Genomic DNA, 27,175 nt, shown 5'->3' with positions numbered 1-27,175 from the left:
ACTAAAAGGAACCACATTTTCATCGACACAATGAACTCGAGATAGACGCACAGACGTACACTGTGCTTTTTTTAAAAAGTTATACCTTAATTGATTGATAAAAGCTCATTGATTCTATTTACATGCCCTATTTTACGGTCGGGCAAGCCTATTATTAGTAAGTTAATTAACACCAAATTAACGAACTGTTTCGACCTAGCTCAGCCAACCCAACCTCGTCAAAATGTAGAAAGGCAAAATAGAATCATAAAAATACACATATATGACGGACATGCAGCCTATCTCCCGTTCAACTCTTTGAACTGATGACAGGGCCACTTACAAATCACTTAAAGTTGGTAAAATTGACCATACAAGAGAATCTTTAAAAAATGTGAATTGTGCACTTTCAAATGGTCCTAGATGGTAAGGCCGGAAGTCCTAAAACTACCGTGCGTGCGTGCATGCGTTTTCGTCCGTCACGTGTACCAGGCAGGTTTCAACATGCGGTATTCAAGGTGTGTTGCTGCATGTTCTGGAAGAGGTGGCAGCTTTGTACTTGTCAACCACGGTAAATATTCACACAGAAACAGCAGTGTAGCCTCACTTTTATTTGCAAATGTCTGTCACTATAATATATAAAGCTCCTAAAACTAGTACTAAACTTGGAAGGCTTTCGTGATAGTTTGTGTAACACTTGGTTATACATGTGAAGCTTTTGAGAAACGTAACTGAAAAGTTACAAAACGAAAGTGTCCTACCTATCTAATCAATGTTAGTGGATATGTTTACTGCAAAGTGCACAGCAGTACAATTTTCTGCCTACATCTTCACTAATTTTCAGCTACACCAGCTGCTTATATCATGTCATGATTTGCTCCTGATAAACAATAATTCTTTTGTCTACTGTTAACAAAATATTGCAGTGTACATATAAATTAACTACTGGAAGGAAAATATTAAACTAATATTGGTAATGCCAAGTTACTTCATTACTTCTCTTCTCAGTAAAATTTCAAAAACGAAAATATATGGAATAAATGTAGTACAAACACATCTCAACATTGCACACAAGGATACATGCATCCTTTCTGTCAGTTTTTAGACAACCTTCATTTTACTTTCATGATAAGATGGAAGTATACTAGACAATTTCGTATATTACCAACTGTTCATTGATGCTACTTTGCTATATTGAGAAAACAACTTAACATAACAAATATAAACTAGGAGTAATTGCTTCAATATATATATAGATATAGATAGATATGCCAGTAACAATATAACTTGCAATGTAACTTGTGTATTTCTGAATAAATGTAAACTTTGTAACTATGGTATAATGAATGACTATTATATCTATCTAAGGCTCATTTATGTGCAAGGTACCATTATATGCCAACCTCTATGATACCATCAACTAGACCATCATCTTCCATCCAACTCAATGAATGCAAAAACTGCAACAAATCATACAGCTAAAATAGCTGACATAACTAACGATTGAAATAGCAAATATACAGTCAATCTAATCTGGGAAGACCCTTTCTTCATCTAACATCTGATTATCAAGAATCTCTTTGCAATGCTTTGGAAAAAAAACATTTAAAGCATCTAATGAATGTCTTACAGTGTATGATCAGCAATATTCCACATTTAGTTTCCATCCCCTCTGCATTGCAACTCTTAACAGCAACTCTCAAACACAGGGAGGTTTAAGCACCAATTCTACCAGTCTAGTCAATATGGCTGTTCAAATACCAAAACACAAAGTGTAACAAAAGTCATCGTAGCAGCCATCATTCCGATCCTAGTGGGACACTGACAAAATACAGGTTTCTCAATCTTATACAATAATTTATCAATAGCAGCCAAATAGCCCAATAACATATGTTATATGTGCACCAAGCAGCCAATGTGATGGCCAGAACAGGCCAACATGAGCCAGCTGTCCCCAAGTCTGGGGCAACATCACTGTGGGCTAACCTTCCTCCTGCTGCCTAACTCTGTTTCAAAAACAAAGCTCAGGTATGTGACAACAGGCTACCTTCCTAAGGAAGGGGTTAAACTAACTAGAGTCTTCAGGTTGCCCATTTAGCTCCCTAGTCTAACACTCAAGTCAGCTGTCCTTGGAAAAAATCAGACTAGAAAATGTCTTTTTAACAAGGCTGGCATATTTCCACTGTGTACTTCCTAACATTGCACAGTCCAATAGCACTATAGTCTACCTATTTGTCAGGCATTGCTCATACTGATAGCTCGTTTCTCTCTGTACAAAAATACTGCAATATTGCCTGTCATTTCCATCGGTCAAAGTGCACCCCTCGGCACAACGTGTACATCAGGCACATTTTTCTGTGTCTGTCATATTGAATGTCAGTGCAACTTAACATATAAAAATCTCAATAGATAATGGCATGGCAGGCCAGACCTCCGTACTAAACCAAGGGGGTGCAAAGTAGCCTTTACATAGCTTTCGGGTCCATGATGTGATTCTTAAGGTACTTCATCATTCCAAATGGCTTCAGTCGACGTTCACCTGAAAATCAAAAGAATAGTATTTTTTGATACCTTGAGTTAGACAGTACATCAAGGCAATTTACACTATTGACACCATATGACAATTCACTTGCCAATTCAATGTATGGTTACCATATACTGTACATGGTTGGTGTTGAAATTGTGGCAAACTTTAAGAGAATTCTCAGCAGTTTAGTGAAATGTTTGAGAAGCCAAATGTACATCCCAGTATAGCTGTGTGTTTATAACATATATACAAATATTTGAAGAGAGCTTCCAAATCGTTAGTCTGCAGATGTAGATTGACAACTTACCAAAGACTTTCAGAAGTTGCTCATCACAGATGATGTACTGTTTGTCGCTGGGGTCCTGCAGTTTTCTTTCCTTGATCACAGCCCACATCCTCTTCACTACTTCACTCCTGGGCATCTGTGTGTGAATGAGACAGACATGCTAGCTTGACATGCACATAAAGAATTTATGGTTCTCATATCTGCCACAAGCGTCTCAAAATTTGGACTAACTACGGTAACTGTTAGCCAGTCACCCCTGACCAGAGAGGGTCAGAGGTCACCATGAAGTTCAAAGATCATGACCTACCTTTTCCCCTCCAACCACAGCAGCCAGGTCAGGAGACAGAACCATGTCTCTTGAGTACATGGAATTTTCTGTAATTTAGTGAAAGGAAGAGACTTAGGTAACAAATTTCTGCACACGGAATGAGAACACAGTGAATCAGACATCTGATGAAGTTTGGCAAGATCAATACAAATTCATGGTGAGTGTTTTCTTTCTGTTGGAATAAAGCAAATCTTTGCAACTATGGATTCTACCAATGAAGATGAGTCTTTATTCAAAATCTGCACTGCATTGATATTATTCTGCCGGATGTGTTTGTGGTCAAGCGGTTCAACTATTAGAGCCAACAGCTGTTTGGAAGGAGGGAATACGAGTAGTGAAATACGAAACTGCTGAAAAAGTATATACAAAACCTACTACTGTTGGAAAGATAAAAAATCATCCCATAAAAGTTATATAAAACTAGGAAAAGGTCCTAACTTCTCTTTGGTTTCTCTTCAAAATCATCATCACTGTCATCATCTGAATCTTTCTTCTTCTTCCTCTTCCTCTTGGCCTGTAGAAATGAATATCAGCCCCAAATCAGAAAAACCTTTCAGTGTGTATGTAACAAAGTAACTGAACAAAAACAGTTCAGGTACAACAAAACATGTTTCATTTGACATCATGTGCTCATGTGATCCAGTGATTAGTATTGCAGGTCTTCAGGACTTTGAGGAATCAACATAGTACATGTATTGGGATGCTGTCGTATCTGTGCATCCGAGAATCATTTGCAACATTGTCACCTAGTTGGCACAAAGTGCCGACAGTAGGGTTGAGAACTGGTGCTCACTGGTATCTTCTTCACAGCTCGCATCGACGTTCTGTTCTCCTCAGCGTGGAGTTTCCTCGCCAACTTCTCGTCGTCAACACCATCCGAATTTTCGTCTGACGAATCGTCTACTGTTTTCCTTGAGGATTTGCTTGCCTTTGTTTTTGCAACTGGCTTTTTGCTGGATGTTTTTTTCTGCAAGAAATTTGTTTTCAAAAGTCTGCATCAAGCACTATACTGACTAGAAGTATCACAAAATCTGTGTGCTTACACTGTGCTATATCATTATCTCTGGGTTAACACAATGTGGACATGAAGTCAATATCATACAGTGGAAAGGCAAAGTCTATTTTGCAAATGAGCTACCGACTTATCCCCAAGATCAGGAAATGCAGAAGGAAGCATTAACCAGTGAATTGGTATCTACCTTACTCGACGATTTAGCTGATGTCTTTGCTTTCTTCTTTGGTGGCTCTGGAGCAAACTGTGTAAGATACAATAAAGTCTGTTATTTAAAGCCTTTGGCAACAGATCTCAGTTCTAGATGTCCAGTTTAACTTACTAACTTCTCTATACCAGCCTTCTGCATAAAGACAAAGGTTTCATTTGTTCATGGCTCTTTAATGACTTTATTACCTCCATGAAAAATGGAGGTATAGTTTTGAGTGTGTCTGTCTGTCTGTGTGTCTGTGTGTCTGTGTTTCCGGATATTTGTGGTCATCATAACTTGAGAACCTCTTGATGGATTACGATGATATTTGGTATGTGGGTAGGGGTTGGGAAGCCTCAGGTCAAGGTCAATTTTGGGCACCCTGGTGTGTGACCTTGGTACTGCAGCAGAACTTCAATTTTTTGTATCTTTTTACCTGGACATGCTATGGTCTTTATTTTTTGTTGGCAGATAGCTTTTGATGTAAGGAAGAAGTGGTGTATGTTTGGGCCCCCTAGCAGCTTGCTCTGGAACTGCAGGAGCATTTTTGTCAAAATCTTCCAAGGAGCATAATGGAACATAGGAATGATGGATTTCCATGATATTTAGTATGCAGGTACCTGTGGCAGAGATGTACATAATAAAGTGCAAATTATGCAAATTTGGACTTTAAATTATGCAAATTTGCAGACTTAATGAGGAAAATCTATATTTAGAGTGTTTTCCAATATAGGACTCAAATACATATTACATGTACAATGTAGTTTGTCGCAGGCGGAAGTTAAGCAGATACTAATTATGTTAATTAAGTCTCTAATTTGCATAATTAATTTGAAAGTGTCCTAATTCTTCTTAGTACGTAAATCATTAGGCTGTCAACACCGAGACCTGTGTAAATTAGTGAAAGGTGTACATAAGCAAGCATAAATTATGCAAATATGAAGGCATTTGAATAATCAGCATATTTCATGGAGGTATGAGGTCTGCGAACTCTTGTTCTATTCTGTTTAAGGTCATGGTCACAAGGGTCAATATATAGCAGAAAGGTATCAATCAATGGGAGACTACAAATGCTTGTCAGTCAATGAGTGCCTCTGTCAGCTGAACTTTGTCCACCCTTTTTGGTTCCAGTTCAAATAGCCATGGTTCACTGACCAAGTGCGAACAAGTGTAAACATTAGTTAGAGGTAGATATTAATAAACTGGCTTTGTTTACAACATTTGAGAAAATATCATATATACTTCACGCATGAGTGTTGGGAATGGGCATGTTGTTCTGTACATAATTTATTTTTTTCTGCTATATTGCCACTTCCCTGCAAAAATCGTTTTCCTGATATCTGTCCTCCCTCTGTGGAATGGTCCCGCCTTGAATCTGGTTTTAACCGGCCCTCCTTGAACCAAGCTCTGACTGGCACACAGAATATTTACTGGCATACCTGGATATAATCTATACAACTACTTTTGCCACCTGCCTGCTTAAAAAGGGTAAGGAACCACATGATTTGCTGCAAAACTTCTGTTTCATGGCATCATTGACATATTTTCCAAACAGTAATAATGTACTTTGCTATCCAGATAAGACATTCAGGGGAAATCCAAATTTTCAGACTTATTGATTGCAATGCTTATCAGTATCACAGTTGATGAGAGAAAAATAACATGTCACAACGAGTTAGTCTCCCAAAATTTGTGTTAACCCTCAGTGGAAGAAGAACCTTATCTTGGCTGTTGGCATCATCTGATACTAAGAATGGCAACAAAACCAAAAGGTAAGTTACTAGACCATCATGATGGTAATCTTGTTTTGTTCTTATCTTTAGCTCTGAAGGATGAGTATGAACTGCTATGTCTGCTTGTTGGACACCAAAATTGAGTGTGTACATTATATGTACAACTCTGATTTTAAGTATTTCCATTCCACAAGCTCATCAAAGGACACAAATCTTAATACTTTATCTATTACATTGATTCTAAAACATTTGCTTGTTTGAACATTATTTTTATTGTTGACAGTCTTATTTTGTAATGTCACAACATCTGTGACTGTAGTAATATTCATGAAGTTGTACTCATCACAAAACATAACGGATTGGGTATAAAACAAGCTTCACTATGTGAACCAAACTCCATGACCAGCAGGTGTGGCTCTTAGTTAACCTGGAAAGGCTACATAACAGAACAACATTGTCCTTTTGTATCTGTATCTGTATCTATATAGCCGGTATAACCGCCATTCGCCATTCGGCGTAACACACCAGCTTTTGACATAGGCTTGCTGGATCGCCTCAAGGCAGGAGAGACTGTTATCTGTGCGGAGGGATATCTGTTTGAGTTTGAGCGACGTGGCTACCTGAAGGCTGGACCGTTTGCACCTGAAGTTGTGGTGGAGCACCCTGAGCTAGTGAAGGGGCTGCACCGGGAGTTTGCTCATGCTGGGAGTGATGTTGTGCTGGCATTCACAGTAAGGACAATCTCATATGAACACTGCTATTAGAAAATTGAAATTGGTTCCCTCATAGTCACCTGAAGACAAATCTGCTTGTACAGTTCAGTTCATCCTCATAGTACAAGGTGCCACAAAGAATGCCGCTCCAGACTTCCCAGTATTGCATGGCAGCCAGTCCTTTAGATCAACTTCTCCTTCCAGCACTTTCTTTAGTGTCAGGCTGGGACGTTTGTACAAGTATCTTTTATTTGCTACAGTTTGTACATGAATCCTTCCCTATTCCACAGTACTATGGCCACAGAGAGACCCTTAGGGCAGTAGGGAGGGAGGATGAACTGGAGACGTTTAACCGTACCGCCCTGAAGCTGGCCCGGGAGGTGGCAGACGAGACTGGGACCCTGATGGCAGGGAACATCTGCAACACCAACTGTTACAACGCTGACGATCCTCAAGCACTGGACAGGTGCAGGCAAATCTTCAAGGTACCAAGCTCAACTGGGATTCAACATCTTGAATGACTTTAATCTAATCATCACTAATTGCTGACTGGACAAAAAACTGCATAACCATCATGCCAGTCAAGATCCTCATAATGACATCAACAATATTTGAGCACCCATCTATCTGACAATATTTTTTAATTTTTGTGTGGTGTGTGTGTGTGTGTTTGTTTGGGTGGAAAATAGTGGCAGCAAGGAACCTCCTTGGTGGCAACAAGTACAGCTCGGAGGTGGTAGAAGTAATAGTTAATCAGACAGGTTGTTTGTGTGTCCACAGGAGCAGACAGAGTGGGCAGTGTCTGAGGGGGCAGACTTCATGGTAGCAGAGACATTCCATGTCCTAGGCGAGGCTTTGCTGGCTCTTGAATGTGTCAAGCAGTATGGCAATGGTAAATATTTTCCTTTTAATCCACACTTAACCTGGGAAACTTGTAATTCTATGAATAATTACAAAAAAACATCAATATGAGCGATTGTAAAGGTGGCATAATTTTTCACTCCATGTACAGGGTCTAAATTTTCAGTGTGTTTGTTTGGGTTGGTTTCTGTGTCTGTAGTTATTTGAGTGACTGACAGCTAGTGATGAGAAGATGACCACAAAGGCCAGACTTGCTAGAGTGGCAGGAAGTACAGGTCAAAGGTGGTATAATTTTTCAGATTGTACAAATGAGAGATGCCACTCAATCAAATCTCTCCAATCGCCTCCTTAGAGGAGTGATTTCCCAAAAGTGATGATTAAATCTATTATCAATGAAATTGATAACAGGACTTCCAGCAGTCGTAACATTCTCTGTGTCGAGAAATGGGCTGTGGTGTGGCAACACTGTGGAGGAAGCCATGACAGCCCTGGAGGAGGCCGGGGCAGCAGTTGTTGGGCTGAACTGTGGACGTGGGCCTGCAACCATGCTGCCACTGATGGACAAGGTCGTCAACAAGGTCAAGGTGAGAATCATGGTGTCTTAGCAACTTTTCTTTAATGTAAAGTAGAGTGGACTTATTCCTCAGGCTAACGACATCTTTTGCACCGCAGTCGTCTTTCAGTTAGACATCTGGAGCCGCATAGTTCCTGTTTAAGAACTTTTATTTTGCCTGTCACCTTAACCAGGTTTTGTTGCATCAAAGAGGTTGAAAAGAGGGCCTCTTTTCAACCTCCTTGGTTGCATACAACTTCTTCAGTGATTAAAGGCTTACTGACTTGGTAGTTGTGGTTGTCCAACAAAAAGTCAGAAAACTACCAAAAACTTTGGTGGACAGTTACAGCCATGGTATTGAGAAGTCTAAAGATGTTGTTTCCTTGTTGACAGGTGCCGTTTGCAGCCCTCCCAGTCGTGTACCGCACTACTGAACAGCAGCCAACCATGCACTCACTCATCAGCCACAAAGGTGAGAAGTGGTGATCATTCTGTGTGGTTTTTGCTCACAACTAATCATGACCATTTATACCTCACTTCATTCCTAAATGTATCATTATGGCAAAGTCTTATTGACCTGGTGATAGCCTCACTCTTTACCAAAAGAAAAATGATACTTTCTGAATGAAAATATACAGCACATTTTCCTACAACTTACAATTAAGAATAGGTAATATATATTAATGCACACAGAATATCAGGTCCATTCCATGTAAATGTGACTATGAACCAAGGCAAGAATACTTTCTTTACATGTCTTTTGCTAAGATAAAAGGGCTGTTTTCTCCTGCTCAGGTTCTAAAGCCTTCATTGTGGACATGGATGAATTTCTGTGTGGCCGCAGCATGGTGGCAGACTTCGGCCAGCGCTGTAAGGATCTGGGTGTGCAGTACGTGGGTCTGTGCTGTGGGAACGCCCCACACTTCACCCGCACCCTGGCAGAGACCATGGGTCGCACCCCGCCCGCCAGTAAATACTCGCCGGACATGACCAAGCACTTTACCTACGGCACCGACCGTTGGTACGGCAACAAGAGCCTGTAGGCGCCAGTGGTTTGGGTTTGAAATAACTTTCTTCCATAAATTACTGCATAATTTGAGCTGCATCCTGTTACCTTGATCCCTGGAAAGCCACTTATTTCAGCAGTGTAAGGCAACAGTTCAGGTTATGATGCAATGTTTCAGCATGTCAGTACAAGAACTATATGCTAGTGACAAATGTTCCCCAGGAACAAAGCTTCCATTTTTTTTCTGCCTTTCATTTTTGCTCTCTGGAATATCTGCCTTCAGAAGAACAATGCTAACTGATCTTGTTTTGGATACTTGGAGTGCAATTCAATTAACCTTGGTGTTTGTACCCAAGACATGGCATAATATGTTTTACATTATCACGAACAATAGAAATGGGAACTGAAACAACTAACACCTCACCACTGTAAACAGTTTCAAGTACATCATGTATTACCAAGTTTCTATCCTTGTACAATAAATGACCTGTTTCCAAGGAATAACGTCTGTATAATCTGTGTGGCTACCAGAATCAGAACAACTGAACAATTTCAAGGGGGAATGGTCAAGTAAAGAGGTGAAAGGGACAGTTGACCTATTTGCAATAAAGGTGGTGTGGGTTGCTGAGACAATCTGACCAAATGAAGAGCCTTACTGAGTCATCTGATGAGTCTGAGTTACTGTGTTGTCCATTTTGATTTTCCTCCTCTTGTTTAGCCTCAATCATGGCCATCAGCATGTTGTCTATCTCCTTCTTTCTGTAGAGGGAGGGGGGCAAGACAAGGAGAAATGACCTGCATTTATTCCAAGCTCTTTAGAGCAACATCTTAGAATAACTTTTTCAACAACATCTTGAAATAATAATAGTTGTAAGGACTTTGGCACAAGCTGAAAACTAGTTTTATCTAACATCCAAGTTAGACATTACATTAATTTTCCTTGAGTATGATTTTAGTGTCAAGTCTTCCTTTGTACCGGACCATCTCCATGGCTCACCTTTCCGTGAGTTCCACTTCAAACTTGTTTTCCAGCATCTTCCGTACCGACTTGGAGGTCAAGGTGGTCAGGTCACCATGTTTCAAGATTTCTGAAGGATAGTAAGTCATTCATCAGGGAGTTTGAACCTTCACGCTTATCTGAGATTCAATGTCATTAAGGTGTAACATAGTTGTCATACAAAGTTACATCACAACACAGACAAGCAGCTTAACACGATGTAGTTGGTGAATTTACTTATTGTTTGCTGAACACTGTGCTTCAACCACTATCTTGACCGCATTTCTTGATACTCTTTTTTTTATGTAGTCCATTTATCGTTTTTGATCTGGAATCTTGAGCTTGTTTTGTTTGAAATCACATCATATCAGGCCATACTGTCATCTAAGACAGATGGAAAATAGACACATTGATCTTTGAAAAAAATGAAAATTGTTTATTACAATTCTTTCTTTGATGACTTTTTCAGTGTTTGTATAGACTTGTATGGGTTCTCATTTAAAAGTGATGAACCAGGGAGTACAGTACAGTCAAACCTGTCTATAGCGGCCACTCAAGGGACTGGAGAAATATGGCCACTACAGACAGGTGGCCACTATAGAAAAAATATTGATCAGTTGACCATGAGCAAGCTACACATGATTTCAGTTCCCAATAATCTTTCTCACCAAGTAACATTGTCTCGATCGGTAAATTCACTCACAAAAAATTGCACTTTAATGCTCAAGGCATGCATACCTTCTGCTACCGCCAAAATGACCCTGTCAGGAACTCCAAATCCTCGCAAACTACAATTTCAAACTCAGTGCAGGGTGACATAAGGCTGCAGTATGGTTGCAATAGTCAGTGTTTCTGTATCAAAGGGACCGGAAATCGTGTGACCGCGGCCGCATTGGACAGGTGGCTGCTAAGCCTATTTCTTAATCATTACGAATCCAAGGGACTGACAAAAAGTGGCCACTATGGACAGGTGGCTGCTATGTAAAGGTGGCCGCGAGTAACGGCATTTCATAATAATTCTTCATGATATTAATTCGTCACTTTTCAACACTCCCCTGCCAATAAAATTTTAGTCCACATATGCAAGGACCTGTGATTGCATCTAAGTACCAAGTCGATATACAATATTAAAATGTGCAATTTTGAGGTAACTAAGTTTATGTGTTGCAACGACGACGTCATGAAGTAACCGGCCCGATTTTGTCACCTGGAGTCGGGCGTGGGAGGGCGGGCAGTCGCCACATTGTTAAGATTTTCTCCTTTACACTGTCACCGTACTAATCCATCAACACATTGATGGAAAGAAGAATAAATAAAGTGCCGATTGTTGGCAACCGACTTATCTGTCTTTGTCCTTAATCGGTGTTCAGCACGACTTATTACGGTTTTCAGCGGCCATCCGAACACACTGTAACGCATCAGGGGCCGCCATTTTGATTAGTTCTCTGAGCGCATTGCGTAACCCAAAGATATTAGTTTACAGTTGACGTGGGGAGGGTGCAGGATGTTATGTATGAATGATCGCGCATCAAAACAATTATTCGCACCGTATTAGCTGGAGTAGTCCCGGAAATGTCCATCTAACAGTGATATAACGGTTCGGAAGATGTCGCGAACGTGTAGTAGAAAATTAGAACGAATTTGCCGCCGCGCGAGGGCCCTGGGGACCCTATTTTGATCCGCAGTTGTTCGTAGTTTTCAGGTGTTATATCAGTGACCTTTTTTGCCTGTGCAGCTGTCTGTTGTCAGAGAAGGTAGGTAAAAAAACCGTTGAAGCAATCAAAAGCAGGATCACAGATAAATCGATTCACGTTTTTAAGTGACGGATTAATATGTAACTTAGAACAGAATTCCCCTCGGATATGCTTTTACGTTATTGTTTTCAAAACGTCAGTTTGCCGTGACAGCGTGGAGATTTTTTTTAGTGTTATACACGTAGCGATGACGGGGATAACACTCTACATAAATATGTCAAGGGTTAATGGAATGCCCAATAACCCGCTTGTTAACTTGTGATTCAATTGTGGAAACACTGAAAAGTGACGAATTAATATGAAGTGCTGTTACAGGTTTGACTGTATCTGGTTGGATTTTTCTTGTAATGTCAATTATCTCATGATTTTCTCATAATCTTCACTATGAATCTTTTTAACATCTCCAATTCTTTCTGTGCCTGTTCCCGTCACCATCCTGGTCCCTCCCTACGTCAGAGTTTGGGAACAGACATGACAGATAGGGATTTGAAACATAGACGGGAATTGTCAGTGCTTTAAAACATAACGTTACGTTTACAAATCTTCGTATTGTACTGTGTATTGAATACCTGTACAGTCGCTTCAAAGGCATGATGACGATATGTTTATGTCACGTGAAATCCCGGTACAATACCTATAAATATAACGTCAGTTGTCGGATCCCCCACCCTGGGCCTGCCACATGTCATGTCTGCGCAGATTCGAACCCCTCCCAAAACCATCGCCTCGGAGCTCCCTCTCCACACGTGCCGACTTCCCCCTCGCACCACCATCGCCACACGTCACCCCTCATGTCGACACGACCCCAAATCGTGCCCGGAGTTTATTACTGTCCAACTGGTCAAGAAATTGTCGCTAAATTGGCTCGTCGGTAAAGGAACGTCTGCATACCTGCGATGCTCTCACGTATCTGGCCTTCCGAAATGTCAGCCATGTTGCGACGATCAGCTGGTGCAACTCTCGCGAGACGGAGATGGTCTTTAAATGGAGCACGAGCGCCACTTATGAATGAAGGTTAGAACTTCAGGAGAAGGTGGGAGCGCAGGATACTAGTACCGGTGATGAGAGCAAGCTGATTATAACCTCCTTGGTGGCAGCAGCGGAAGTTACCACTCATTTAAGCCACACTGACTTGATTATATTAATGACATCCGTAGGCACATTATGATGACACCCATGCTTTCAATTCTCGTTCGTTTCCAAATCAACTGTGCGACTGTACTGCAAATTATACAAAGAAACTGCAAATTATATAACGTTTGTGTTATCCCACAAATTGTAAATATCAGGAAAAACTGATATTGTCGTAGAATGCCTCTTTTCCTATCGTAAAGCAATTTTGGAATTAACTTTTGTTGTTGTGTCAAATTTAACTACTGAATTGTGCGTCTGTCACCTTACAAGTAATTATGAAAGGGTGATCTGACTAATGACGGAACATAGCGAAAGGCACATAAAGATGGGCAAATTAAGCCCATGTTACACGATCGCTTGCTGTCTTAATTTATAATCTTGCCGTGTATTGGGCCTTCTCCCCTAGACCCATAACTTATAAATCTCAAATGCCTTCTATTGGCACTGCATTGATTAAAAAAAAAAACATGGGATGATAAGTTGCCAACAATAATTTATTTCACCAATCTTGCTTTCATGAGGAACGTCCTTGCTCATCAGACATCCAATGCATTGAGTGGAGTAGTAGTTTTCCACCTTGCGCTGACAGGCAGTACACGCGCGACCTCTAGCGGAAGTTTGTAAAACTGCTATTCCTTGTTCTGACGTCAGCGTCACACACCGGCCCATCACATGATACACCAAGATGTCTGCCATGGGAGATCTGATGGACTTGGGGAGCACACCTCCCACAAACGACATCCGCATGGCCCGGGAACACACCTTGGCCATCACCAGGAACTACCACTCGCAGCCCAGGCTCAGTAAGTAGCTTTTGTAGAGAGGAAACGGTGCAAATTTGGAGTCGTAAGGACCTCTGACATTGCTAAAATGTACAAAGTGGGAGGGGGGCGAGCCCTTCAGTTCACCTGTGCAACCTGACGTGACGAGCATAATTTCAGGACACACAGCAGAGATCAACTTTCCTTCTGATTAATGTAAAACTTAACTCCAGGTACCGGTACAAATCTACCAGCATGTTTAATCTGAAGAAGCCCTTGTTGAAAATCGTGTGGCGTTTAAAGATAACGTTATGTGATTTAGCACACATCTATTTTTCTGTGAATTGTGATTTGACCATGTCCTTAACAGTTAAATATCTAAATCACTCTTTCATATTTGCATGTTCCTAACCTGAAGTAATTTTTTCTTAAAAATCAAAAACTACTCTACTCTAAAAAAATTTAAAAAAGATGTGTGCAGTATCTCCACTCCCCAAGGGAAAACACTGATTGAATAATTAATCACTTTGCATGTGATGTTTGTCCTTCATCATCACTGTTTTAACTTTGATAACCACAATACAAGCAGTGACCATTCAAAGTAACTAACAAGTTGCTGATTTGGGAAAGGCCATTCCCAGATGTGCCACACCCTAAAGAAAAAGATTTTTGCTGACCCAATTGCATCAACTGACAGTAGTTTGCCAATTGACCGTTTGACCAATTGCTCACTGTGTATCTGTAAGATCATGTGTCAATAAGATTGCATGTATGTAGCTCAGTTTTGTTCTGAAGTGATTGATCATTATTAATTCTGAAGAAGGCAACAGTGGTCATTGAAAATTTGGTCTGTGTGTACTTACTAGTAGTACTAGTGTTGAAAGCAAGTTTAGCATAACTTTGTATAATAAATGAAACAACTTGTTACAAATTAGACAAGGTAGCCAGTCTTAAATAAGCATTTCATCCATCTCCTGACATGATCAGTGGGTCACCTTCAGAAGTGCTTATTTGTTTCCTGTTCATCTCTCTCTCCAGCGTACAAGACCGTGACTGGGGTGAACGGTCCCCTGGTTATTCTGGATGATGTTAAGGTTTGTGATGACAAATTGTTGAATTTTTTTATTTCAGGACAAACAAGAAGCCATAAAGATATCACTGAGTTTTCTGTAGCTTCAAGTGATGAGAAAAGCGCTGCAGACAAAGTATTTTTTGGAACTACATTTACCTGTATAAGATCATTTTCAACTATAAGCTAATACATGCATTTGGTATTTTCTTATGTATTGTAACATTTGATGGAATGTATATAGTAAAGGGTGGTATGGTTAATTCTACATTAAGTACATTGTGTTTCTTTCAGTTCCCCAAGTATGCAGAAATTGTCCACCTGACCCTAAACGATGGCTCCATTCGCAGTGGTCAGGTGCTAGAGGTCAGCGGGTCAAAAGCTGTAGTGCAGGTCAGGAATCACAACCTTGTCTTTGTGCATACTTTCATTTTTCACAGTAGAGGATAGTGCTGAATATCATCCAAGACACATTATATAGGATATATCCTAGAAAAAGATATGTTTCAGCTTGTCAAGATATCATTTTATGTTATGCTACAAACTGGAAAAATATTGCAAAGGCACCTTCATAGAAGAGTAACGCTACATGTTGTATTTTTGTTGGACAGGTATTTGAGGGGACATCAGGGATTGATGCCAAACACACCACCTGTGAGTTCACAGGTGACATCCTGCGTACTCCCGTGTCGGAGGACATGTTGGGTAAGTGTTGGCCCTGATGTTAATGTCAAGTTAAAGTGCTGTGTTGGTGGTGCCTTATGGAATCCACTATGTGTCAGTATACTTGTGTAGGTGAGAGTGCTAAAATCTTTCAGACTCAGAGGCAGAAAAACATTGTGTTTTGTGGACAGTGTAAAGTATGATTTGCTAATGGAAATAATAAGGTGGGCATGTGCCAGAATTAATCCCATATTCACATAACATGCTCATTTGCATACTGACACCTTGAAACATCAAGATCCTAACCTCTAAGCTTTTCCCCCCACCCCTTGCTAGGTCGTGTATTTAACGGTTCAGGGAAGCCCATAGACAAGGGACCAAACATCCTGGCTGAGGACTACCTGGACATCCAGGGCCAGCCCATCAACCCCCAGTCTCGTATCTACCCTGAGGAGATGATCCAGACAGGCATCTCTGCTATAGACTGTATGAACAGGTGAGGGACGGTTGTTGGCGTCTCTGTAAAAGAGGTCATCGATCTGAGTCACCAATCCAGAATTGGTGCTGTATGGTTATAGATACATATAGGTAAAGGGCTGCAATTTTATTTACAAAATAGACCTTGTAAAGACAGTATTTAGATATGACTGGACAGTCTGATAGATTCGTAAATAACTTCATCAGGTTGGCAATTATTCATATAGTAAGGTTCTTTAGGCACAAACAAGTTGGAAGTAAGTACTCCTTGGTTGTGCCTACGGAACCTTACTGTAAGTCTGATAGATTGTGTTATTTTGTGGTCCTGATGCAGCCTGCTTTCAAAGGCTTAAACAGGTCATGGTTCAAGGGTCATATTGTTTGTGCATTTCAGCATTGCCAGAGGTCAGAAGATTCCCATCTTCTCTGCTGCCGGGTTGCCTCATAATGAGGTAAGGAAAAGTCTTCTTGATGAGGTTTAGGCCCAAGGGCTGTGTTACCCCTTATGGTGGAGTATATTACTTCAAAGTTGGATGCATAATGCTGCTAGTGCATATGATGAAGTACAGAATAAGAGAACATGGTGATGATATGTTAGATGAAGACTATGTGATGTAGGAACTTTTAAAAATGCAGTGTTTGTCTCCTTCTTTCTGGATAAAGGTGTGACACCATCATTAGTACCAGTATGTTCTGATTGAGAGTTTTATTGTCTCTCCAGATTGCAGCTCAGATCTGCCGACAGGGAGGTCTGGTGAAAAAGCAAGGAAAGTCCATTGTTGATGATCATGACGACAACTTTGCCATTGTCTTTGCTGCCATGGGAGTAAGTCTGGTCAACTTTGTGATTATGCAAAGTAGATCAATTTTGTCTCCCCAATGTTCACCTAATTGTTCCTCATGCCAGCTCAATGTGATATTTGTAAAAGAGTATCTAAAAATCACTGGGAGAAAATACCTCTGGATCTATGCAAATAGACATGCACATGTTTTTAGTACTTGGCATAGCAACCAACAGAAGGAGTATATTACTACATTTCATCCATCCAACCTGTCTCTTCCAGGTGAACATGGAAACAGCCCGCTTCTTTAAGATGGATTTTGAGGAGAATGGATCCATGGAGAACGTTTGTCTCTTCCTCAACCTGGCCAATGATCCAACGTGAGTATAGAATTTTTAAAATATCAAACTTAAGTAACCCTTTAAAACCTTTTAGTTTTAGTGGTATAGATTTCTTCTGAACTACATGAAAAGACCAGTTTTCAGCTATCATGTTACAAAACTGCTGGGGTTCTGATAAACCTGTATCAAAACCTGAAATACTCCTGGTATTTAGCATGTCAAACACCTTGTGTTTTCCCGTGCAGTATTGAGCGTATCATCACACCTCGCCTGGCCCTGACCACTGCGGAGTTCCTGGCGTACCAGTGTGAGAAGCATGTGTTGGTCATCCTGACTGACATGAGCTCATATGCTGAGGCTCTGCGAGAGGTGGGTTGGGATGTTACTGGAAAAGTTGCTCAGAAATAATTTTAGAAATTATAACTTGTCATTTCATGCACCTTGTACAATCAGATTCCTATGGTTTTGCTTGAAAAAAATCTAAATTTACTTGTAAGTCTTGTTTTCTTATGTAGTCTGTTGTTATTTTTTTTTATTTTTATAAACTCTGTGTTGAAGGTAGATTTAACCTTCACTGTAATTACTGAATCACTTGAAACCAGCTCTGAAATGCTTTAGGTTTCAAATTGTATTGCACTTTTCAAGTGTGATAATTTGATACCAAAATGCTGGGTAATCTCATGGGTATTGATCATATTTCAGGTGTCAGCTGCCAGAGAGGAGGTACCGGGTCGTCGGGGGTTCCCAGGCTACATGTACACGGACTTGGCCACCATCTACGAGCGTGCCGGCCGTGTGGACGGCAGGAACGGCTCCATCACCCAGATCCCCATCCTCACCATGCCTAACGATGACATCACCCATCCTATTCCTGACCTGACAGGGTACATCACAGAGGGACAGATCTACGTGGAGAGACAGCTTCACAACAGACAGGTACACTGTCTGGAAAAGTTGAACTGTAATTTCCAACATAAAAATTGGTCTTATCCAAATTTTTCGACCAAACAGTCAAGGAATGAACAATCCACTGCTTCTGTGATGTCACATTACGTAGATAGCATGTGTGACTTAGTGAGCAGTGGATCATAAGTTGCAGGAAGTCCAAGTCAATTTTCTTGTCAGAAATTACAGTTCAAATTTTCCAGAATGTCTTCTACCAACACAGACAAACTTTTAAGTTAAGGTACACTGTCTGCTATATTACAATACTCTGATCCAGCCTCCGTCATGAATGTACATTTGTGAAATTCAAAGAAATTCAAACTATGAATTTAGATGCTGTACTCAATAGAAATATGATCCTTACTCTTCAGTTACAACAGTTGTCTAAAAAAACATTCTAACACCATGACAAAACTAAACCTGCTTTGCCCTTGTAGATCTACCCACCCATCAATGTGCTGCCCTCGCTGTCCCGTCTGATGAAGTCCGCCATCGGGGAAGGGATGACGAGGAAGGACCACGCAGACGTCTCCAATCAGCTGGTACGTAAGGAAACTTAGACATAGATCTGCGAGCAATGCAGACAGTATTCTGTGTTGGTGTGTTCCCATGCCTTGTATTTTCAGTATGCCAGCTGTGCCATTGAGCTGTGCCATTGAGCTGTGCCATTGAGCTGTGCCATTGAGCTGTGCCATTGAGCTGTGCCATTGAGCTGTGCCATTGAGCTGTGCCATTGAGCTGTGCCATTGAGCTGTGCCAAATAGCAGTTACAGCTATATCTGAAACATCTAACCAAAATGCTATCCAGTTGCTTGAGTAACTGCTGTTTGGCATTTCATATTACCTGGATGACTAACCTTCATTGACGTATCATTGACATGGCCACAGTACATGTACTTCCCCTCGGAAGTCTTCTTGTAGGAAGCTTGTACGTTGTAGTTGATCCTATTTCCCTGTGCTCCCAGTATGCCTGCTATGCCATTGGAAGTGTTCTGTAGGAAGTTAGTTAACCCTTTCCCCCCGTGTTTCCAGTATGCCTGCTATGCCCTTGGAAGTGTACTGTAGGAAGCTTCTATTTGATACCTTTTCCCTGTGTTTCCAGTATGCCTGCTATGCCATTGGAAGCGTTCTTGTAGGAAGTTAGTTAACCCTTTTCCCCCATGTTTCCAGTATGCCTGCTATGCCATTGTAAGTGCTCTTGTAGGAAGTTAGTTAACCCTTTTCCCCTGTGTTTCCAGTATGCCTGCTATGCCATTGGTAAGGATGTCCAGGCCATGAAGGCTGTGGTGGGAGAGGAGGCCCTCACCCCAGATGACCTGCTCTACTTAGAGTTCCTCAGCAAGTTTGAGAAGAACTTCATCAACCAAGGTACATGCGTGCTTCACCTCCTGATTTTCACATGTGGGGAGGTTCACTGAAGTGGAAATCTTGAAATGCTGATTGTTCCTAGAAGGTGAACGGTTCAGCCCCCCAAATGGCCATGAAAGCACAGCCATGTCCTCCTTGGCCTCATCTTGTTTTACCATAAAGTTGAAAGGGATACTAGAGTAATCAGCAAAATAAAGTTGGTACCTGAATTTCATTACCCCTTCATTACAGTGACCTTTCTACTTTTTAACCTTTTTTATGTTGCTTTTAAGTGTCTTTTCTTTATGAATCCAAGTACAACCATCCATCCATGCTGTTCCACTTACACCCCCTCTCAGGACCGTATGACAACAGGTCCATTTATGAGTCCTTGGACATTGGATGGAGCCTCCTTCGCATTTTCCCCAAGCAAATGCTGAAGCGAATACCTGAGAAAACTCTCAATGAGTTCTACCCTCGAGAGTCCAGAACAACAACAAAATAGGTGAAATGAAATGGTTTACAAGGGGGTTGTCATGTATATCTATTGAGGAGACACATTTGACATATCTTAAACATTTTGAAATACTGTAGAAGACAAAAAAAGAAGTTGAAATTGAAAAAAATTCTTAACCTTCACAGATGAGATGAAATTCCCCTTGTAAGCTGTAGGTAGAAATAAAAGCGATTAGATACAGGAAAAATAATACATCCTTCTAATAAAGGATGTATAAAGTTTACAGCTGCGAATTTGTTAGGGTCGGCTCTTATGTCTTTGCCTGCCAGCATGCGCAGTCATTCTTTACTAATGACCAAACCTTTTTTGCCATCTTTGCCACCAGCAAGCTTGTAGGGCTCTCCAGTGTGGAGAAATGACTGAGGCCATACCATTAGGCTTGCTTACTTTCTCACACCAAAAGTTAAAGAAAGTAAGGAATCCTGGTGTATAACAGTGTTACTTTGTTCAGGAACACTGTTTTAGGTCATGGTAAGTATTTATCTTATGGACCTGTCAACCCAGTGCAGACAATCTCCCAAAAATAAGTTTGAGGATTTATCCTTGAAGTATAAAACTAATCACTTTTCTGATGTGTTCTTAGGTCCCTACGAGAATCGAACCATCTTCGAGTCCCTAGACATTGGCTGGTCGCTGCTACGGATCTTCCCCAAGGAGATGTTGAAACGGATTCCCACCAACATCCTGGCAGAATACTACCCCAGGGACAGCCGGCGAACCTAAACTCCAACCTTTCCACCACAGAAGAACGATCATGTCCATTCTTGGCAATTATTTATTCCAGCTCTTAACTGAGAGTAAAAAAAAAATCAGAATAGTTCTAGATATGGAATCGGTAGCTCTTGTGTATATGATTGTGTATTGTGTCTGTAATAGAAAGATATTGCAGCTGTGAATTCATTATATATACCACAGGAAGTAGAAAAGTACTGCTGGTAAAGTTATAGGTGAAAGTTTAATAGCAAGTAGCAGAAATCAACTTCAGTCAAAATGTGAAAATATTATACTACACTACACTGTGGGTGCAACTTAGATAGTGAATGGTGACTATTAATTTGATGTAATGGATGTTGTGGAGTAATAGTATATAAAAATTGTTTTGAGCAAGCTTGTTTTTGTTTGTACATTTCTACCAAGTCAAACTTAAAATCTTGTATTGATTTAATGTGATCTTCCAGCCCAGCAATGGAAACTGTTCACTACATAGTACAAACCATAGTAGGTTTTTGAAGGAAAAAATATGCCTTTTATGCAAATTTTGATTAGTCTTTTTGCAAAGATTTGACTACATACATTAAAATATTGGTGTTCAGAATTTCAGTAGACAAGTTACCAGGTATATACTTAATTGTAAAATGAAGAAAGACAAGAGAGACACCCCTTTTGAAATTTCATAACCAAAGTGTTAGTTATCCAGACTGATCACAGGTACCAGACTACAGTGGAATACAGCATGGGTAAAGATGCAACTGCTTTTGAGCAGAACATGGTGTTATTCCTAACTCAATCATTCCTGCATTTTGTTGTAGTTTGATAGCCAATTCCTGCACTGAACTTTAGCCAATTCCTGTTCTGAACTGTGATAACTGTCTCTTAGTGTAAAGAAAACACACTTGGTCCTTATAATTGTAGCAGAGGATAATATGTATAATTGTTCATTACTAATATATGTATGTGGTAAATCAACACAGCCATGTCTTGGCATCCCCAGGTTGACGTACAGGTAGCTCAGGTAAAAGTGGTACATGAATGTAGAAGGTATATTGACACCTCTATACTCTAATCAACCTCACACTGAAGTACTGTTCAATCTTCTACCTTTTCAATGTGTTTTCGTACAGTTGTGCACATTTTGAGATCTGAAGACTGCACTGTTTCATGTAATTCTAACATATCCTATGTGGTGTTTGGGAAGACATTGTACACTCCAGTAATGCTCCAGTGTACTACAAAGTTTCCCATTTTTAACAGTCATTTGTTCTACATGTCTTGTGCAAACTTCATGTCAGCTTTTGTAGTAGCTATGTGTAATATCAGCAAGGAAGGTGCTTGAAGTAATAACTTGTAGTAATAAGAATGCAAAGGAAATGTTAGATTTACCTATAAAGAATAAAGAATGCAAAGAAACTGAGATCATCAAAGATGTTGTGATTATTACAATCTGTACAATTTTCAATGGCAAGTCCGACACCCTGCATTGTGGTATGTTTCATAACCATGTCCTTTGTGGTAAAATATGATACAATTCATGCCAAGTAGCAGTTATTCAAGCAACTGGATATGATTATAATACAATTCAGTCTTATACATTCTTCAATGAGTAAATATAAAATATACATGTCCATCTTTTCCTACTTTGATACTCAGCTCTATCTTAGCTTGTATGAAAATAAAATGCTTGAGACAGGCACTGTCCTCATTCAAGGTCTCAGTAAGATTTGTGAATTTCGCAGCATTATCACACATGTAATGACAACTGAACTGAAAGTCGATACCTATACCCCATCTACAATGGCAAAAAAAATGTAAGCTTTATGTATACATATATTCCAAATATAAAAGCACAAAAACATATACACGTACATTGTGTTTTGTAAGAACTTTTCAAGCTAAGACAAAATAACCAGTTTTGATGAATCAAGCAATAATATCAGTCTATGTGTATGACAAATACTGGACAAGAAGACAGGTAGAGGAAATCAAAATATGTTTCCACCAAGATGAGACTAGATCTGTGGGCATTAATTAGCTTGATTTCTGTAATAAAATCTCATGTCGGTGGCCACACCTGTTTGGGTCCCTCCCAGTGTTGAAGTCCCCAGGTGAGACCATTCTGTTGCTCCCTGTGATACCCTAAACAGTGGGACACATACCTCACCCCATCCACCACCCTGTCCCTGTTCCTGTGCTGATGACCATAGACATGCACAGCGGACCCAAGTGTCCTAATCTGGGTATCGAGCCTTTTACACCCAGCGTAACGGGTGAAGTTAAACCCTACTGTTGCACCCTGCTTCTTGTCATTGAGAGGAGGAAGGCCAAGTGTCTTCCTTTCGTCTTCCACCATCTTGTTGTCTTCCTCTGTTGCAGCTACAAGGTCCAATCTTGGTACAAAGTGACTGAAGGAAATGATGGGAGCATCATAAGTGCCCTTCATTACATCTTCGTTTTGACTGGCAAAGAACTGGGATCTTGAACCAATATCCTCTGGCCAGCTACACATGTGATTGTCCATCCACATCAGGTGACTCTTATCTGCATCCTCAGTGTTTGAAGAAAAGTAGAGAGAATCCTCTGCATCCTCTTCTGGAGTTGCATACCAGGAGAACAGGGGCACCACCCACGCCTCCCCACCATCTTTAGTCCTGACTTTGTCTGGTTTGGTCAGGACACCAAGAGAGCCACATAGCTCCAGGATCTGGTGAAACTTGTCAACTGAGGTGAATTTGGTGGTTTTCTTGTCTCTGATCCACAATTCGTGGTTACCTGGAAGGGAATCAGACATTTTGCATTTGATGACCAATGAATTGTTTAATCAAAGAAGTCGTGGGGACTCTTGAAGGGTGTATTTTTCTTGTAGCTTTATACATGAGTCTGGTGTTAGGTGTAGTTTTAAATATTGTGAAAGATTTTACATGCTCAATCAAACAATAAGCAGGCTACAATAACCTCTTTGGTAGCTGCAGTGCAACTGTTGTTTTTTGGCAAGCGAGAGCCAAAAAACAACAGTTGCACTGCAGCCTCCTCCTCCTTGGTAACTATTAAGTTTATTGTTATTATTGTACAACTTGACTGCATGATTGTGTAAGTTACCATTAGCCGTCCTAACATATACCGTACCTGGGACATAGAAGACCTTCTGAAACTTCCCGAGAAGAGTTTTTAGAGTGGATTCCAACAGGGGTAACTTATCTGTCACGTCCCCGGCCAGCAGCAACACGTCCTCCATATATCGTTCTCTCGGCCAGCTTTCTACCCACTTCAGGTTGTTCTGGGAGTCTACATGGATGTCAGAAATGGCCAAGATACGAGTCATTGCTCTAGAGACAACGCGATTCATAGAGGGAAGCAAAAATCCAAGGAGCAGGCTCTTTTTTCGACTGAAGGTCAAAGGGTATTGAGCGTACCCATTCCTTCAATCGGGGGTGCAAACTTACGTTACTGAGCATAGAACCGTTCGTAAGATAAATTAGAACGTAAACTAAAACATATTTTTATTGTGTCTAAAACTATACTCATCCTACTTTGTTTCTGATATCTATTACTAATCATTAGGAGGTTAGTTCGAGAAGCCGGATTTAGTAACGTACATACACGTAATTGGCGCCGCGCTCTTCCATGATCGCATGTAGCTCGCCGTGATCGTCTAGTGGTTAGGACATTGCGTTGTGGCCGCAATAACCCAGGTTCGAATCCTGGTCACGGCAATCGCTGTGGAAGTGTATTGTCGCGGCAGTGCGATCAAGTTTTTTTCTCTTTTTAAAACTATAACATTGCAAACATTGCTTCTGTTATGTCTTTTTTTCATTTAGACATTTTAAAATCTTTTTTCACCGTCGGCCAAGGGTTGCAAATAAAAACTGAATGGCCCTGCATATGGTTTGTCCTAGGGTGATCTCGGTGACCATATGTTTAAAATATTTTCTAACTTTACAACATAACTTTGCTCAGCCTTTTTCAAAAACATATTTTTCGACCTTCATTTTACATTGACATAAGTACATGTATACATCTTGACAAAATCCTATGACAAAAGAACGTTGCTTTCTTTCGTCTTTTGTTGCGAGGCTCAATGCTGAAAAATAGATTGAAACATCTGAAATCTGAATAGTAAACAACAATTAACAAGCTCAATCGTAGTCGTGATTAACACAAATCCCTTTGGTTGTTGTTGTTATAGCTTTTGAAAAATTTAATTTCGACTTCCACACGACGACAAAGAGGTATTGCTGCAGTACTTCTATAGCCCGTGTAGAGGCGCTAACACTCCTATGAAGCTCTGTGTGGACGATACTTCACCAGTCTATAGTATATCACACAGGCATGTGTAGACGAGGAATCGCCGTCTTTGATTTCCTATATCTTTCTTTTGTAAGCGACATTCCGGTTTGAAGAAAAGGTATGCAGTTGAATAATGAGCGCCTACATACACTGCAGGGAAACATTGCTTATTCTCAGAATGAATAATTGAAAAGTTGTCTGTAGGAGTTCAATTATCGAATGTGAAAACCGTGTTTTGGTACCTTCAGCTAAAAGGTCTAAAATGACAATTAGTTTATATTCTGGGAAATCTAAAACACTACACGAAGAATATGACATGCTTACAAGTAAGCAATAGATGTTTCGCCATAGTAGATCTTCCCTCAAACATTTTATTGACAGTAAGGTTTACGCACACATGTGACCACACAAGATATCACTCAGCCATGAAAAACAAACATCACGGGAATCCCTTGGAAACGGTCTTGATTTTTTAAGCCATCCATTAAGATTCCCATGACAAAATTTATAGTCCTTTCCACTGTAACGTATCGATTTTTTTACCAGATCGATATCGGGGTTGAGCATAAACAATGCTTCAGTGGACCGGGGATAAACCGTTAGTATGAAGGAAAGACTAAAAGAGGGTTGCATGCATCATGTAAACAGTGGTCCTGACACTGTTGAAGGTCTTGAAGGGATTTTGAGAGCTTCACTGAGTACAAAATGCCAGTCAGTTAATCTCATCGCGCTGCTGTAGAATCGCATTTAGAATACATGATATAGAAATATAAAGTGGACAAGACCTGAAGAAAGCCGGCACATTTTTTCTCCCGGAATTGTCTTTTTCTCACCCTTCCTATGCAACTGTCGTGAGTTGTGAGCACGCGTGTTAATGCATGTTTGTGTGCGTGCGCGCGCGCGCGCGCGTGTGTGTGTGTGTCACACTGTGTGTCTCCGTGCGTATTGGTGCAAACTGCAAATTGTCCTCAAATTTTCAAGCAAATCTACCCCAGTACCGGTGGCAGGTGGGCAGTCATGGGACGAAGAAATCTCCATTTGCCACTGGGGCAAATGTGATCAGCTGGTAGATTTGCTTTGAAATCACACTCCCCACCCCATTCGTTCATGATTCCCCCCTTGCTATCTAATTTAAAGAGCCGCCCGTCGTCGCTGTTCCCCCCTCAACCAGATAGGTTTGGTATGAGCCAAATGTAAATTATGACGACCCCAGTAGGAGAAATATCGATCCGTTGACGTCAAGGACCGTTAACCCTGCCAATGACGGATAGCACGGAACCGTGCCTGCTATTTTTAGCTTGTTGCCATGTGGGCAGCAGAGAGAGAGGGAGAGAGAGTGGAAGGCATGGAAACCACGTGGCCGCTTGTTGACAACCAAGCGCTTGCCTGGGATGATGTGTGCCCCGATACCTCTGACCGCCAGCTGGGGCGGGTCACCTTCCCCCGGACCAGGGCTGCGAACGTGGAATAATATGGAAAACTGTAATGACTGATAATAATATGATGTGCATTAATGATGTTGATGACGAAATTAAAGTAAAATGGTTTACAAGCAACAATCAGCAACTGCAGGCACCAAACAGAAGCAGTAATGGTGGTAATAAGTGTTCGTGTTTAATATGTGCCTGCATCATCATTACCCCAGAATCCGGATAAGGTTATCACAAATGAATACGAACCCCTGAAATCAATAAGGCGGCAGTCAATGCGTTCTTGTAGATATTATACTGAATAAAAGGACATTAAACCAGTGGATAGGACCAGTACACGGGGGCAGTACGTACTAGAAAATCTAGGGACTTGGCAGGCTGTAAATTAAACTGTTAGCTTCGGTAGAATTTACGACTCTGCATTGTGCAGTGAATGTGGAACGTTAAGGTAAATGTGACAGACGAATGATACATCCCCAAGGTTACTTCAGTGGTACTGCAACTGAAATGTGGGTGTTGGTCACTTGGTGTTGGTCGCTGTCCTGGCCTCCATGTTGTTGGGAATTTTGTAGAAGATCGAGACCAGGTCGGGGCCCGGAAATGGGGGCTGTGCAGGGTAGTCTAGTCTTCCGAACTAGCCTTGTACCCACACATTAATGAGGGATTAATGGTCTCTTTCGTCCTTTTCAGGAAAACGCAAAGCCAAAGCTGCCATGATACTGATAGGGATGGAACCAGGCTACTTCTTGGTTACCATCATGTAAGTTAT

General features: G+C 40.8%; 4 protein-coding genes and 1 non-coding gene across 9 annotated transcripts; 3 read left to right on the top strand and 2 right to left on the bottom strand.

Annotated features, from left to right (window-relative positions):
* Positions 1-575: 575 nt before the first annotated feature.
* On the bottom strand, positions 576-13,015 carry LOC118412863 (upstream activation factor subunit spp27-like). Of its 3 annotated transcripts, none has more exons than XM_035815909.1 (9): positions 12,831-13,015; positions 10,186-10,276; positions 9,845-9,947; positions 4,320-4,376; positions 3,914-4,087; positions 3,559-3,634; positions 3,100-3,167; positions 2,814-2,928; positions 576-2,518 (listed from the first exon to the last, which is right to left on the bottom strand). In XM_035815909.1, exons 1-9 carry the CDS (start codon positions 12,871-12,873, stop codon positions 2,445-2,447), a joined length of 801 nt encoding a protein of 266 aa, XP_035671802.1. In that variant the 5' UTR covers positions 12,874-13,015; the 3' UTR covers positions 576-2,444. The 3 variants fall into 3 exon arrangements, with proteins under 3 accessions (XP_035671802.1, XP_035671801.1, XP_035671803.1); XM_035815908.1 differs by lacking the exon at positions 12,831-13,015 and adding an exon at positions 12,574-12,774; XM_035815910.1 differs by lacking the exon at positions 12,831-13,015 and adding an exon at positions 12,509-12,530.
* Positions 3,186-9,847, top strand: LOC118412861 (betaine--homocysteine S-methyltransferase 1-like). Of its 2 annotated transcripts, none has more exons than XM_035815905.1 (8): positions 3,186-3,277; positions 6,029-6,094; positions 6,596-6,786; positions 7,059-7,253; positions 7,549-7,660; positions 8,038-8,213; positions 8,576-8,654; positions 8,978-9,847. In XM_035815905.1, the coding sequence occupies exons 2-8, from the start codon at positions 6,076-6,078 to the stop codon at positions 9,223-9,225; spliced, it is 1,020 nt and encodes a 339-aa protein (XP_035671798.1). In that variant the 5' UTR covers positions 3,186-3,277; positions 6,029-6,075; the 3' UTR covers positions 9,226-9,847. The 2 variants fall into 2 exon arrangements, with proteins under 2 accessions (XP_035671798.1, XP_035671797.1); XM_035815904.1 differs by lacking the exon at positions 3,186-3,277 and adding an exon at positions 5,099-5,810.
* A 679-nt stretch (positions 13,016-13,694) lies between the features above and the next one.
* On the top strand, positions 13,695-22,106 carry LOC118412860 (V-type proton ATPase subunit B). 2 transcript variants are annotated; one of them, XM_035815902.1, is made up of 14 exons: positions 13,695-13,876; positions 14,873-14,928; positions 15,198-15,296; positions 15,515-15,608; positions 15,903-16,062; positions 16,438-16,495; positions 16,765-16,869; positions 17,108-17,205; positions 17,412-17,535; positions 17,869-18,102; positions 18,549-18,653; positions 19,350-19,479; positions 19,818-19,963; positions 20,559-22,106. In XM_035815902.1, exons 1-13 carry the CDS (start codon positions 13,759-13,761, stop codon positions 19,961-19,963), a joined length of 1,527 nt encoding a protein of 508 aa, XP_035671795.1. In that variant the 5' UTR covers positions 13,695-13,758; the 3' UTR covers positions 20,559-22,106. The 2 variants fall into 2 exon arrangements, with proteins under 2 accessions (XP_035671795.1, XP_035671796.1); XM_035815903.1 differs by lacking the exon at positions 19,818-19,963.
* A 6-nt stretch (positions 22,107-22,112) lies between these two features.
* Positions 22,113-24,109, bottom strand: LOC118412862. Its single transcript, XM_035815907.1, has 2 exons — positions 23,816-24,109; positions 22,113-23,461 (listed from the first exon to the last, which is right to left on the bottom strand). Exons 1-2 carry the CDS (start codon positions 24,033-24,035, stop codon positions 22,746-22,748), a joined length of 936 nt encoding a protein of 311 aa, XP_035671800.1. The 5' UTR covers positions 24,036-24,109; the 3' UTR covers positions 22,113-22,745.
* Positions 24,110-24,330: 221 nt separating this feature from the next.
* On the top strand, positions 24,331-24,402 carry Trnah-gug. The gene has a single exon. It is a non-coding gene; the product is annotated as a tRNA-His (tRNA).
* The last annotated feature ends 2,773 nt before the right edge of the window (positions 24,403-27,175 follow it).

Source organism: Branchiostoma floridae, chromosome 4 (assembly GCF_000003815.2).
Source record: "Branchiostoma floridae strain S238N-H82 chromosome 4, Bfl_VNyyK, whole genome shotgun sequence".
NCBI lineage: Eukaryota > Metazoa > Chordata > Leptocardii > Amphioxiformes > Branchiostomatidae > Branchiostoma > Branchiostoma floridae.
The sequence above is the reverse complement of the archived record's forward strand: the minus strand, read 5'-3'. Positions and strand labels throughout refer to the sequence as shown.

Bases quoted from the DNA above. Each gene is read 5' to 3' on its own strand.
- LOC118412863 (XM_035815908.1), bottom strand. From the start codon at position 12,712: ATGGTGGTGCGAGGGGGAAGTCGGCACGTGTGGAGAGGGAGCTCCGAG. The intron at 4,377-9,844 runs GTAAGGCTCTTC...TATCTTACACAG, and splicing joins CAGACTCATCAGATGACTCA to TTTGCTCCAGAGCCACCAAA. The intron at 3,635-3,913 runs GTGAGCACCAGT...TCATTTCTACAG, and splicing joins GAGCTGTGAAGAAGATACCA to GCCAAGAGGAAGAGGAAGAA.
- LOC118412860 (XM_035815902.1), top strand. From the start codon at position 13,759: ATGTCTGCCATGGGAGATCTGATGGACTTGGGGAGCACACCTCCCACA. The intron at 15,297-15,514 runs GTCAGGAATCAC...TTTGTTGGACAG, and splicing joins GGTCAAAAGCTGTAGTGCAG to GTATTTGAGGGGACATCAGG. The intron at 17,206-17,411 runs GTGAGTATAGAA...TTTCCCGTGCAG, and splicing joins AACCTGGCCAATGATCCAAC to TATTGAGCGTATCATCACAC.
- LOC118412861 (XM_035815905.1), top strand. The intron at 6,787-7,058 runs GTAAGGACAATC...CCTATTCCACAG, and splicing joins ATGTTGTGCTGGCATTCACA to TACTATGGCCACAGAGAGAC. The intron at 8,214-8,575 runs GTGAGAATCATG...CCTTGTTGACAG, and splicing joins AGGTCGTCAACAAGGTCAAG to GTGCCGTTTGCAGCCCTCCC.
- LOC118412862 (XM_035815907.1), bottom strand. From the start codon at position 24,035: ATGAATCGCGTTGTCTCTAGAGCAATGACTCGTATCTTGGCCATTTCT. The intron at 23,462-23,815 runs GTACGGTATATG...ATTCCCTTCCAG, and splicing joins GAAGGTCTTCTATGTCCCAG to GTAACCACGAATTGTGGATC.